The sequence below is a fragment of the Notamacropus eugenii genome, chromosome 4 (genome assembly GCF_028372415.1).
Source record: "Notamacropus eugenii isolate mMacEug1 chromosome 4, mMacEug1.pri_v2, whole genome shotgun sequence".
Classification (NCBI taxonomy): domain Eukaryota; kingdom Metazoa; phylum Chordata; class Mammalia; order Diprotodontia; family Macropodidae; genus Notamacropus; species Notamacropus eugenii.
In genome coordinates this window covers 21,812,715-21,826,422 of record NC_092875.1, presented here as the reverse complement: position 1 = coordinate 21,826,422, position 13,708 = coordinate 21,812,715, and the positions used below count along the sequence as shown (strand labels likewise).

At 44.1% G+C, this 13,708-nt stretch overlaps 1 protein-coding gene across 3 annotated transcripts in view; it reads left to right on the top strand.

Annotated features, from left to right (window-relative positions):
- LOC140499120 (small G protein signaling modulator 1) overlaps window positions 1-13,708 on the top strand; it is a 112,452-nt gene that overhangs the window by 59,115 nt on the left and 39,629 nt on the right. For all 3 annotated transcript variants that reach the window (XM_072600137.1, XM_072600135.1, XM_072600136.1), the window contains 4 exons: window positions 2,178-2,302; window positions 8,803-8,870; window positions 11,223-11,386; window positions 11,622-11,751. In XM_072600137.1, coding sequence (XP_072456238.1) covers window positions 2,178-2,302; window positions 8,803-8,870; window positions 11,223-11,386; window positions 11,622-11,751 — 487 coding nt within the window. The remainder of the gene's footprint in view (window positions 1-2,177; window positions 2,303-8,802; window positions 8,871-11,222; window positions 11,387-11,621; window positions 11,752-13,708) is intronic.

The following is a 13,708-nucleotide window of genomic DNA, read 5'->3' as shown; positions in this document are numbered from 1 at the left end:
CTTTCTTTCTTTCTTTCTTTCTTTCTTTCTTTCTTTTCTTTGTAACCCCATTGGCATTGCTTCTTGAACCAGATATTTCTATGTCCTTTTCAACCTGGCACTCTGTAATCTCAGGCCATCTGACCCCAAATCCAGTGTCTCTTCCATTATTCTACACTGTCAGCACCACTTGTGTCCTCCCTGTCCCTGCCTCCTCCCAGCTATTGTCCGACATCCTCCTCATCTGTATCCACTGAAAGGCTTCCTGGGGCTCAGCTCCTTAGCTGAGCTTGGCAGGGATCTGCCCAAGGAGATCGTGTGATTATGTCTAGCTCCAGGGAGCAGTGGGGTCTTAGAATGTGCCTCCTGATGAACCAGATTCACATCTTGTTGCCTGGCCTTTGTTGTCAAGAGCTACTATAACCATGGAAACCCTGAGGGCTGCTTCTCACTAAAATTGGCGATGATGGAGAGGGCTATAGTCAGGACCATCAGTTCTGGTTTCTGCTGGTACAGCCAGGCAGGGGATGAGAGAGACCACAATGGTGAAGGGGAAGGGGCAATGAATTTGGAAACCAATCCTCCCTCTGGCATCATGTCCAGTCTGCACAATCTCAGACAAGTCACTCACCTCCGTGGGTTTCAGTGGTCTTTGCCAGTTCTATATCTGTACTCCTGTGAGCTTAGCTGTGTGACTTTGGACAAATCACTTAACCCTTTTTGGCTTGTTTCCTCATTTGTAGAAGGAGGGTGTTGGAGTAGACTGTATGTAAGGCCCTTTCCAACTCAATGATCCTATGATCATAATGGGATCTTATGGAGACTGGAGGCTTCTTCTTTTCCCGTTACAAATCAAAACATTCACAGAAGGATTTTTTTCTGGTATCAAAGAATTGGAAACAAAGTAGATGTCCATCATTTGGGAATGGCTAAACCAAATTCACATGAATATAGGGAAATACTACTCCTCAAGGCTTCTTAAAGCAAGGGAACTGTCTACAGCTATTATTATTCATCAGAATCTGAATTTTCATAAGTATAGAAAATTCTGAGTGGAAATTCATTCTACTGATTAGGATTAGTGACTCATTTATGGTAAATAGTCAGAGAGAGCCACCTGAGGCACGGCGGCATGATTTGTTCAGGGCTACTCAGCCAGTATGTGTCAGAATTAAATCCATGTCTTTTTGGCTCCAAGGCTGGATCTCTCCCTTATTCCTATCTCTCCCTTATCCTTTAAGAATGCAATATGAGATGGATTATACATGTGAAGTCATGCAAAGCATATTTCCATATTTGCCATGTTATGAAACACACCAAAAAACCCAAGAAAAATCAAGAAAGTTTTAAAAATTCTCTTCAATCTGTACTCAGAGCTCATCAGTTCTCTTTCTGGATGTAGAGAGCATTTTTTATCATGAGTCCTTTGGAATTGTCTTGGATCATTGTATACTACATAACATCTTTCTTGAGCCTTCTCAAACCTCTCAGTTACTTTGTATTTACTTGGTCTATATTTTGTATTTGACATAGTGGATAGAGAACCAGCCTCTTAAGTCAGAAAGATCTGAGTTCAAGTCTCCTCTTTGACCCATGCTGGCTATGTTAACCTGGGCAAATCTCTTAACCTCTCTCTCCCAGGCAACTCTCTAAGACAAAGAGGTGCTGTTCTGCATTGGTAGAGAATTTCCTCACTGGGAGTTCCCAACATTAGTGAAATCACAGGTTTAAAAATAACCGATTTTAGTATATTACATGTTTCTACTAATAGAAGTAAGCTCCTTGAGGATAAGATCTACTTTATTCTTTGTCTTTGTATCTCTAGCACCTCAGACAGTTCCTCATATATAAGTTACTTTAAAAATGTGTGTTGATTGATTAATTAGTATTGATCCAGGCAACATGGTGATTTAATGAATAGATTCAGGAATTCCTGAATTGGAATCCTGTCTCAGACACTATCTGTGTGACCCCTGAGCAAATTACTTAACTTTTCTCAGCCTCAGTTTCCCCATCTGAAAAATGGGGACAATAATGGCATCTGCTTCACTGGGTTGTTGCTAGCATCCAATGAAGTAGCTTATGTAAAGGTCTTTGAAAACTCTGAAATAAATGCTATCATCATCTTCATCACCATCATCATCATTTTCTGCCAATATATTCCTTGCTCAGTATTCCTTTCTTCCCACCTCTCCTAGAGGGATGACATGGAGGCTGTTCCTGGGTACCTGTCTCTGCACCAAACTGCTGATGTCATGACCCTAAAGTGGACCCCCAACCAGCTGATGAATGGCTCTGTGGGAGACCTGGACTATGAGAAAAGGTAACTGATCCAATGTGGTCATTCTCTTGGTCTTCCTGAGAACTAATGGGGTGAGGAGAGGGGGGACTTTGGCCTTGATGATAGATAGAGGGGATAGACCTAGCTGCTAAAGCAGTTAGGTGGCTCAGTGGGTAGAACTCTAGACTGGAATCAGGAAGACCTGAATTCTAAACCTATCTTAGCCACTTGTTAGCTGTATGACCCTAGACAAATTACTTAACCAGTCTCAGGCTCAGTTTCCTCTTCTGTAAAATGCACAGGCCTATAGTCTCTTCTCATTATAAATATATGAGCCTATTTTAGTCTACCTAGCACCTAGAAATTTCCTCTTCATTTGGGTCTTTGATTCTGGAAAAGGTACCAAACTTTGTAGCTCTCTAACTGACGAGGAAATTGAGACTGCCCTCAGAGAGGGTATAACAAGGGCCTCATTATACTGAGATGGTAGATTGATCCTTGCCCTCTAGAAACCCATGTCTGAGAACTGGACTCATGTGAGCCTGCCTGCTGCACACCTCCAATGAACTGACCTAGATCTTCACCATTAGGGCCTATGACTTCTAGGAGTATGTCTTGGCTTCTGTTGGGTAGGGCTGCTGGGGCCTAGACATGAGAAAGGCTGGACTTTTTGTCCCTGCTTTGCCACTAACTGACAGGACTTCACCTGGTCCAATCCCGTTGCTTTATACAAATGAGGAGGGATGGTCTGCATGTAGGATTTCATTGATCCAGTGAAGAAATGTCCTCTTCCAATGCAGATTAGTGATCTTGGGCAAGTCATTTGATCTGTCTGCCTCAGTTTCCTCCTCTGTAAAATGGTTATAATAATAGCACTTACCTTCCAGGGTTGTTGCAAGCATCAAGTGTCATCATAATTGTAAAGTGCTTAGCATAATGCCCAGCACAAAGTTGTTATTTACGAGTAGCACTATTGTATTCGCTGAAACTTACGAGTCACTAGAAACTTGCCTAGAGTTTCAAGTGACTTTCCCAGAGTCACACAGACAGTATGTGTCAGAGGGAGGATTTGAGCCCTTGTCTTCCTGACTCAGCTCTCTATCCATAATTCCATGCTGCCTTGCATTTTAAAGCTTGCCAAGCAGTTTACATGCATTATCTCATTTGATTTTTACACAAGCTCTGGGAGGTCTCCTCCATTAAAATATAATCTCCTTGAAGCCAGATAGCAGTTTCACTTTTTCTTTGTATTCTAATCCCTTAGCACAGAAACCCCATAACAAATGCTTGTTGATTTATGGATGGGTATTATTATCCCCATTTTACAGAAGAGCAAACTGAGACTCAGAGACATGAAATGACTGGTCCATGGCTGCTATGATCTTGGAGATCATAAATGACCAGTATTTACACAGTACATTAAGTTTTGCAAAGTGCTTTGCAAATATTATTCTATCTTCACAACAACTTTGGAAGGTATAATTATCCTAAAATTATCATTTTACAGATGAAGAAACTGAGGCATACAGAGGTTAAGTGATTTGCCCAGGGTCACATGGTTAGGAAGTATCTGAGGCCAGATGTGAACTCACATCTTTCTGGCTTCAGGTTTGGCTTTCAATCAGTTGTACCATCTGTCTGCCTCAGTAGGTGTCCAACTTAGAGAAGGAAGCAGACTCACAATAATTGTGTTCTTTTGATTGTCATTCTTTTGGGGCATCCACAATGTGTACCAGAAGAAAGATGGAAAGGGTCAGAGTCACCTTTAAAGTCCATTCATCCATTTGTCCCCACCTCTTATGGATCAGTGGACAGAACTGGATTCAGGAACACCTCAGTTCAAATCGCATCTCAGTCACTTAATAGCTGTGTGTCCCTGGGCAAGTCACTTAACCACTCTATTATGCAGCTTACTTAATGAGGCGGTTGGCTTCAAGGGACTTCTATGGCCACTCCACAGCTCTAAATCTATGATCTTCCCCCAGATCATTCATAAGAGGATAGAAGATCTTCCACTTGGACTGATGGGGATGTGGAGTGGGGAAGTTTGATCTGGGATCTAACCTACTTTTCTCTTTTCCTTGCTCTGTTGCTTAACTCCCTTCTTTGGCCCTAATGCAGGTGGACTGGTGGGGAAGCATTGATTCAATTCAGCACCTACCCTCCACTGCTCCCCTGCTCCCCTTTCTTCTGTTCCAACTCTCCTAGAGAAGTGATTTTATGTGAAGTGTCTCCCATGTGCCTGGCGCTGTCCTAGGTGCTAGACTGGGCACTATCTGCACTACTTTGCTTGATCATAGGAGAGGTTCCTAGGCTCCTAGATCTAGGGCTGAAAGGGACTTCAGAGAATGAGTAAAGAAACTAATCTTTTCATTTCACAAGTAAAGAAATAGAACTAGAGAGGTGACTCTCTCAAGGTAGTGTCAGAGGGAGGATTTGAACCCAAGTCCTCTGACTTCAGAGCTCTCCACCATACTACACTGCCCTTTGGGTGTCCATTCTCCCATTGACTCCCTCTCAAACACTTTTCAGCTCTATTTCTCATATTCCTCAGTGCCTGGATAGGAGAAGATGAGGGTGAGTTTCCACTGGCAAGTACATATCCTTGTCCTCCAGTTATCACCAGCTCTGGCTTCAGGACAGAACCCTAGTTATCACTTTCCATTTGCCAACCTTGATCCTAGAAATGGCCTGGAGAATGTTCTTCAGCAAGACTTCCCTTGCCCACAGATTTCATCAGGAAAATTACTGACTTACAGAATCTCGGAGCTTGAAGGCATCTCAGTGGCCATCTAGCCCAAGCCACACCCTAACAGGACTCCTCTCTAAAATACCCCTGATATGTGGTCTTCTTGCCTTTGCTTATAGATCTCCATGAGAGAAATCATCACTTTCTGAGGCAGCCCAGTCCACTTTAAGAGAACTCAAATTATTAGGCAGGTTTTTTTCTACCTTTAACCTAAATCTGTTTCTTGGAAGTTTCTAATCATTGCTTCTCCTTAGGGTGGTAAATTTGAAGCAGGAGGGGACTTTAGAGGTCATCTAGTCCAACACTCTTGTTTTATGGATGAAGAAACTGAGGCCCAGAGAGGTTAAGTGATTTTCCCAATGTCACACAACTAGTAAGTGGCAGAGACTGAGTTTAAAACCAGCTTCTCTGTCCCTAAATCAAGTCCAACATAAGGTAGCTTATCCCCATTATTGTCTGCTATCTCCCTCTGCTGGTGATCTGGGGACAAGCAGTTCTCTAACCAGCGAGAGCATATCCTCCAAGTTAGCTGGGCAAGTCCCCAAGATGCCTGCAGGGCAGCCTCCACCAGAGGTTACCTGCCTCTTCCCTGCCCTGGAGATGTTCTGTTCCCCTGGAAGAGTCTTCCCTGTGCCTTCTTGCCCTATTCTTTCCCTCCCGGAAACCACAGGGCATGAAGAGCTCATGAAAGGCAGCTCCCCCCGAGTAGATTTTTGGGAGCTCTATTTTGAGAAGGTAAGCTAGAAAGTGGCCAAAGGAGGGTGTCTGGCCAGGATCAGGAAGCCAGTCAACATTCCCTTGGAGGAGAAACCATCGTCATCAATCATGCCATTTTAAAAGGCAAACCAGGGTCCAGGAATTCCTTGGGCTACACCAAAACCACCAAACTCCAGCATCTCCAGTCAGAACAGACTCCAGCAGACCTCTGGCCCAACCCCTATCTTTAGACTTGAAGGAACCTCAGAGGCAGTCCAGTATGGCCGTCTCAAGTGCTTAGCACATAGGAAATGTTTATTGACTGTGTAAAGAAACTGAGGCCAGTGATTCAAGAGCAGTGACCCCGAATCAGGGAATAGCCACAAGATCAGAGATTTAGAGCTGGGAGGGACCTCAAGGGCCATCTGGTCCAACTCCCTTATTTTATAGCAGAAGAAACAGAAGGCCAGGGAGGAAAAATGACTAGTTTGTCTATCTACCTACCTACTTACCTACCTGCCTACCTATATCTGTCTATCTATCTATTAAAAGAACATGATAGAGGGCATAGAGCCTTGAACTCAGACAGGAAGAAATACATTCAAATTCTACCTCTTACAAATACTTGGGTAAATAACCTTATGATTGAACCCTTGTTTTCTTATCTGTAAAATGGAGAATCACAGGATTATACTCTTAGAAGGAACATTAAAGGTTGTCTAGTCTAACCTACACATTTTATAAATAAGGAAGCTGAGACCTAGAAAAGTGAAATGACCTCCTTAAGGTCACACAGCTAATAAGACTATAGTTCCTCAATCACAGAACTGTTGTGAGGATCGAATAACACATGAACATCTCTGAGAAAATTAAAGCTCTCTATAAATCTCATAGATTAAATTTTGTTAATTATCATTATCCAAGTCTTCTTATATCATGATTCCCATTATTGTGCAGTGAGCTGGAGCTGCAGACAGAGCTCTGGAGCTTGAGTCATGAAGAACTAAGTTCAAATCCAGCCTCAGAATTTGCTAACGGTGTAACCCTGGGTAAGGCAGGTCACCGTTGTCTGCCTCAGTTTCCTCATCTGTAAAATGGAGATCATAATAGCACCTCCTTCCCAGGGTTCTTGTGAGAACCATGTGAGAATATTTGTACAGTATTTTACAAACCTTAAAGCGCTATAGAAATTCTAGCTGTCACCGTCATCACTATCGTTATCATCATTCCTAGCGATGGTGGTGGAAAAATCAAAAGAATGCTGTCTCTCGAATCAAACCGGAGTTCCAATTCTGCCTCCACTACGTAGTGCCTGCATGACTTTGGATGAGCTATTTAACCTTTCTTGGTTCAGGGTCCTCATCTGTAAAATGAAGAGATTTGACCAAGATTCCCTCTGACCTATCTTCCAGCTCTACATCTATGATACCACAACCTTAGGATTATAACTCCAGTTTTGCCTCTCAGTATAAGAGACTGTGGGGCAGCTAGGTGGCGCGGTGGATAGAGTAGAGCCCTGGAGTCAAGAAGACCTGACTTCAAATCCAGCCTTAGACACTTGACACTTATTAGTGGTGTGATCCTGGGCAAGTCACTTAACTCCATTGCCGAGAGAGAGAGAGAGAGAGAGAGAGAGAGAGAGAGAGAGAGAGAGAGAGAGAGAGAGAGAGAGAGAGAGAGAGAGAGATTGCCCTTGCCATCAAGTGGCTTATAATCCAATCAGAAAGATAAGACACGTAATCATATCAATAACAATAGTACTAGCTGACCATCATATAACAGAATATTATCTCACTGGATCCTCACAATGACCCTAGGAGGTAGGTACATATCCCATCTAGTTGCAGAGAAGATGTGTATGCATACATGTGGTCACTGTGGTGCCACCTATTTTTTGGCTGCCAGGAGAAGTCTTGGAATCAAGGTGGGTGCCATTCAGAGAAAGCCTGTGCTCCAAGGTGGCCAAGGAAGCCTTTCAGGAACCCGTCACCCATCATCAATGTGGACAGTCAGTGACAGGTCATGAAAGGATGGGAGAAATGGTGAATTCCTTGCAAGCAAGAGGCTGAGTCCTTGGGAAGACTTTGGAAGCCTTGTCTCCCAGGGTCAGGCCGGATAAGTGGCTGTCTTAATAAATCTGGAGAGGAAGTTTGCCTCCAAATGGCTTTCAAAAAAAGAAAACCTGGGGTTGCTGGGCTTCTCTTAGGAAGAGGCTGTTGGTTTTTATTTTGTATGTAGCTTATCTAAGGGGGAGAGAAGGGAAGTAAGGGTCAGGAACACATGAGCAAGGGAGGATGCATTGATGGATGATGGATACATATATGTGTATATAGAGATATAGAGACACATATGTGCATGTTTATATATATATAAAGAGATACATATGTGTATATGTATATACAGGCATATATGCATGTGTATATAGAAAAACACATATATTCATGTATATATAAAGACGTATGTATATATGTACATGTTTATACATATAAAGATTCATATATATATATATGTACACATATATACATGGGGAGGAGAGAGATAGATACATACAGAGTACTTATTGGGGATGCAAATACAAGGAAGACAGTCTCTATCCTTGAAGGCCTTACAGTTTAGTGGGGAAAGACCCTGGGCAAGTCACTTCACCCTGTTTGCCTCAGTTTCCCCACCTGTAAAATGAGCTGGAAAAGGAAACGGCAAACCACTCCAGTATCTCTGCCAAGAAAACCCCAAATGGCATCATAGAGAGTCAGACATGACTGAAATGATTAAATAATGAGACACACCGCAAGGGATGATGCAAGGGGGAGGAGATATTAGTGCACATAGAACACTATGGTGAGGAGGTAACCAGGACAGGGCCCGGAGCCCTGATTTTTGGCAAAATAAGCCTCCCCTATCAGAGGTCTGAGGTCCCAGGGGCAGGCTCCAAGGTTCTAGTGGGACAGAGATTAGGATGATGGATGATGGCTTGAGAACAGATGCTTCTCCCCAAGGATGGCTTCCTCAAGTTCCTGCCTGTTTGTGGGGAGGGAGGGGCCTTGGGGAAATCCATGATGGGTTGACCCCTCTGACCTAGGCCCTCCCTGTCTTTCAGTGTGTACTGGGACTATGCCATGACCATCCGCCTGGAGGAGATTGTTTATCTACACTGCCATCAGCAGGGTAAGGACTGCCTGGAGAGGGTGGCACTGGGGGCTGGGGGTCAGATCTCTCAGGCTGTGTCTATTTTCTGTCCAGGGACCCCCAGGCTACCTAGCTAAGTACAGGGGCCAGGCTCTTTCCTAGGATGATAAAATCTTAGATCTGAGCTTGAAGGTTCCCCAAGACCCATTATTTTGTAGAGGAAGAAATTGAGGCCCAAAGAAGTTAAACGATTTGTTCAAGATCTCCCCGGTAGTAAGTAGCAAAGCTAAAATTTTAACCCAGACCCTCCATATCACTGTGCCACACTGCCTCAGCACATCCTAATAATAATAACAGCTAGTGCTTAGATTGGACTTTGAAATTTACTAAGTACTTTATGTATATGATCCCAGTGGATCCTCCCAACCTGGAGGGAGGTACTATGATTAACTCCATTTTACAGATGAGAAAACTGAAGGTGAGAGCTGAAGAGACTCATCCAGGGTGACAGAGCTAATCAGTGTCTGAGGAAGAATTTGAACTCAGGTTCAACCAACACAGTCCCGTCTCTTCAGAGTCACACAGCTCTGAGTGATGGATGCCTATGAACGGATCTTCACTTGAGTGTATTCATTTAGTCAGCATTTATTAAACACTTTCTGGATGTGATTATGTCATCTTTCCTGTTTGTGACCCTGGGGAGTCACCTGAATTCCTTGGGTCTCAGTTTCCTCATCTGTAAAATGAAGGTCTTGGTCTTCATGGCCTCTGAGGTCCTTACCAGCTCCAGATCTGTGATCCGGTAAATCTCCAAGCCTCCTCCCTGTAACACTCCCTCTCCCAAATCACATGATTCTGGAACCATTGCTTCAAGCTTTGGTCTTGGTCCACTGGGTGTTTTCCGGGACTGCCAAGCTAGGCCTTCCCTTAGTCCATGATCCCAGGTGAGATGAGACATTGAAACTCACAACCAAGATTTAAGTGATACCATAAGCAATTATTAAGCACCTACTGGATGCCAGGCCCTGTGCTGGGTTCTGGTGATGCTAAGACAGGGATGATACAGTTCCTGCTCTCAAAAAGCTGACATTTTATTGAGGTAGACAATATAGGAATGTATTTTTTTAAACCCATAAACTAAACACAAGAGACTGAATAGGCTGGAAATGTAAAAAGACAAGAATAAATCCATGGGTAATGGGTTCATCAGTGGCCCCATTAAAGAAACACAGAACGGTTGGGGACATCTCTGACTTTTTAAGATTGATATCCAGGAGAAGCTAAGCTCTTTGCATGAATGAATTCTTTGTGTTGTATACACTCTAAAAATATCTCACTTGATCCTCAGAACAACCCTGAGGATGGGGCATCATTTTATTCCCATTTTACAGTTGAAAAGTGATTTGCCCAGGGTCACACAACTAATAAGTGTCTGAGACCAGATTTGAACTTGGGTCTTCCTGACTCTAGGCCACCAGCACTCCATCCATTGTGCTCCTAGCTGCTCAATCTCAGGAAGACCTGAGTTCAAATCCTGCCTCAGATACTTACTAGATGTATGACCCTGGGCAAGTCACTCTACCTCGAGGCCTTCATTTCTTCGTTGTCCAAATGAGAAGGTTAACTTGAAGGCCTCTAAAAGTCTGTGATCCTCAATCCATTCTAGATATCTGCTGATTTGTTGTTGTGTTTGTCCTTGGTTCTTGAAGAGGACATGACATCAAGATGATGACATGACTTGCAGTTGACTTGGATTTGAGTGAGAGAGGGCTGTGCAAGGTCACCAGTCTCACTTTCTCTTCCTGAGCCATCTGGATCCAGTGGCCAGATATTCATCAGGAGGACTAGAGATGGCCCAGGATGCAATGGGAGACCTTGGCCTTTTAGGCTAGGGTCTTCTTAGATTCTCACTTTGAGTGAGATATACCCATTCAATGAATAGGCTTCTTTAAGTAGTTAGTTACTCAAGGAATGGCCCCTTTAATTAAAAAAAAAAATCAAACTGGGAAGGGAAGACCCTCAGGGTTCCTGGGTAATAGAGAAGCAGTTACTATTTAGTATTTGCTCCTTTCTACCTCGATATGCACATGCTGTATCACCTCTTGAATGTAAGCTACCTAAGAGTCAGGATGCTTTGACTTTCTCTCTTGGTGTTCCTGCTTCCTGGCAGAGTACTGTGTACTTAATTAATGTTTGTTGACTGACACATTGATTGGGTGAGGGAGCCAAGCTTGGGATTTGATATGAAGAAGGCTCTTCGGATAGACTGGCCCAGGAGGCATTGGTTCTTATAAGGGCAGGGTTGGGGGGAGAGGTAGGGGAAGCCTCCTCATGACCAGCCCAGTGGATGATTTCTGCCCCATGTCTTGTCTGGCTTTGTGTCGTCAATAGTAGACAGTGGTGGGACGGTGGTGTTAGTGAGCCAGGATGGGATTCAGAGGCCTCCGTTCCGGTTTCCCAAGGGAGGTCATCTGCTACAGTTTCTCTCATGCCTGGAGAATGGGCTGCTGCCCCATGGCCAACTGGACCCGCCACTCTGGTCCCAGAGAGGAAAGGTAATATGCTGCTAGCATCTGGGGAGGAGCTTTGGCCCTAGTCACCACAGCAGGGAAGGGAGAGAGGAGGGGAGGAGATTGGGAGTCCAGGGTGTTCCCTCCCTCCCCAGAAAGTCCCTGGGTGTGTTGAGGCCCTTGGGGCATGTCAGTCTGGCCCATGGGCGTGCCCCGGAGTGGTGTGGACAAGGAATAAGGAGTCAGGGGTTCAGTATATCAGGTTGGGAATCTCTTTTAGGGCAAAGTGTTTCCAAAGCTCCGAAAGAGAAGCCCTCAAGGTTCCTCAGAGTCTACATCTGACAAGGAAGACGATGAAGCTACAGATTATGTCTTTAGGATCATCTACCCTGGCATGCAGTCAGAGTTTGGTAAGTCTGTTTGTGTCCCCCTGGGCTCCACCCACTTATGGGATGGCATCGGGGCACCTGCCTAGGAGATGATCTTCAGAGGCACCCAGTGCTCTGGAGGGAGGAAAAATGAGCTGGAAGTCCTGGCTTTTAGTCCTGGCTCAGCCACCAGCTCGGCAACCTTGGCACATCAGTGATCCTCTCTGGTTTTCATCCCCATAAGATCCCAGGGTCAAAAAGTCACATTTAGCACTTCAAGGGACCCTCGAGGCCACCTGGTTTAACTTCATGTTACAGAGTAAGAAACTCAGTCCCAGAGAGATGAAATACCTTACAAGATCAGACAGTTATGGAAATGCAAACCCAGGTCCCATGATTCCAAGAAAGAGGTGACTTCTCATGTAAAATACAGCTATCATCCAAGTACATTGTGGTATACCACTGAGATGAAAATTCCGTCTGTGATCGATGTTATCTTTAAATATTTCATTGCTTAAGCCCTAGCCTGTTAGAACAATGGACTGTTCTTGCTAATGGCTCAGATTTCTTTCGAATTTTGTTATTTCCAAAGTGCCAACGCTTAAGGAATCTCATGAGCCAAGGACGTTTTTATGGTCTCTCAGTGGCACAAAAATCTCCGAGTTGTATGTCCTGTAACTAAAGTTCCCTTCAGATGCCTCGTTGTGGTATGACTGACCCAGACACCATTGCTCTCCAAGGGGACATGAGGGAAGCACCATTTCTTCCATGTCCTACAAAGCTCAGAGTCTTCTGGGATGAGCTCAGTGATGGACTGGTGCATGTGCCTGACATCTGGGCAATCACTGCGGTCATAATCTCCTACTCCCTTGGCAGTGGCCATCTCCCTGCTACTGTTGAGCCAGGGGGAGGATCTAAAGGGATCAAGGAGATGAATGATCAATATTTCCCTATGAATGAGGCTCTCTATGGGCAGCTAGATGGCTCGGTGGATAGAGCACTAGACTTGGAATTAGGAAGGCTCATCTTCCTGAGTTCAAATCTGGCTTCAGATACTTACTATCAGTGTGACCCTGGGTAAGTTACTTTACCCTGTTTGCCTCAGTTTCCTCATCTGTAAAATGAGCTGGAGAAGGAAATGGCTGACATACCTCTGCCAAGAAAACCCCAAATGGGGTCATGAAGAGTTGAACACTACTAAAATAATTGTACAACAAGGCTGTCTATAGAGAAAAAACCAGTTTTACCTGCTTGTCTTAAAGTTCTCAGGTTCAATAGCTTTCTCTCTGTTAACTTCAATTCTAAACTTATTCATCTTGAGTTTAGAAAACAGAATATCCTAAATAATAATTCTAGTTCCTCATGGTAAATAGCTGAAGCTAGGTTGGAAGTATGGGGTAGAGGAAATAATGCTGAATTTGGAGGGAGAGGAAAGACCTGGGTTCAGATCCTGGCTTGACCTTGGTCAAGTCACTTTCCTCTCCTGTAAAATAAGGGGCTTGGACTTTGACTCTAGACCTAGGTTCCCATCATAATTCATTTAATTAAGTTACCATTGTGGACAGACCAAGTTTGTCATGGTAACCTCTCCCTTGCCTGTTGGAGTGGTGTCAGACATATAATATTAGGTGAGTAATGTGGTGTACAATAGAAGAAGCCCTGGATTTGGACTTGGATGAACTGGGTTTGAATCCAAACTCTACCACCAGTCAGACTTTGAATAAGTCCCTCCCCTCTCTGGACCTCAGTTTCGTCATCTACAAAGTGAACGTGTCGATCTAGATTACCTCTAAGGGACTAAATTTCTGATCTTATGAAACCGTCACCCACTATGATACAGACAGACAGAGGATCATTGATTGAGTGCCAGAAGGAAGGGACCTTAGAGGCTGTCCTGTCCAGCTTCCCCCAGCTGATCAAGGTAGAGAAGAGTTAAATTTTAGTAGAATCTAGACTTGGGACTGTTTTGTTGCCTTTCCTTCCCCAGAGTCTTCACCTC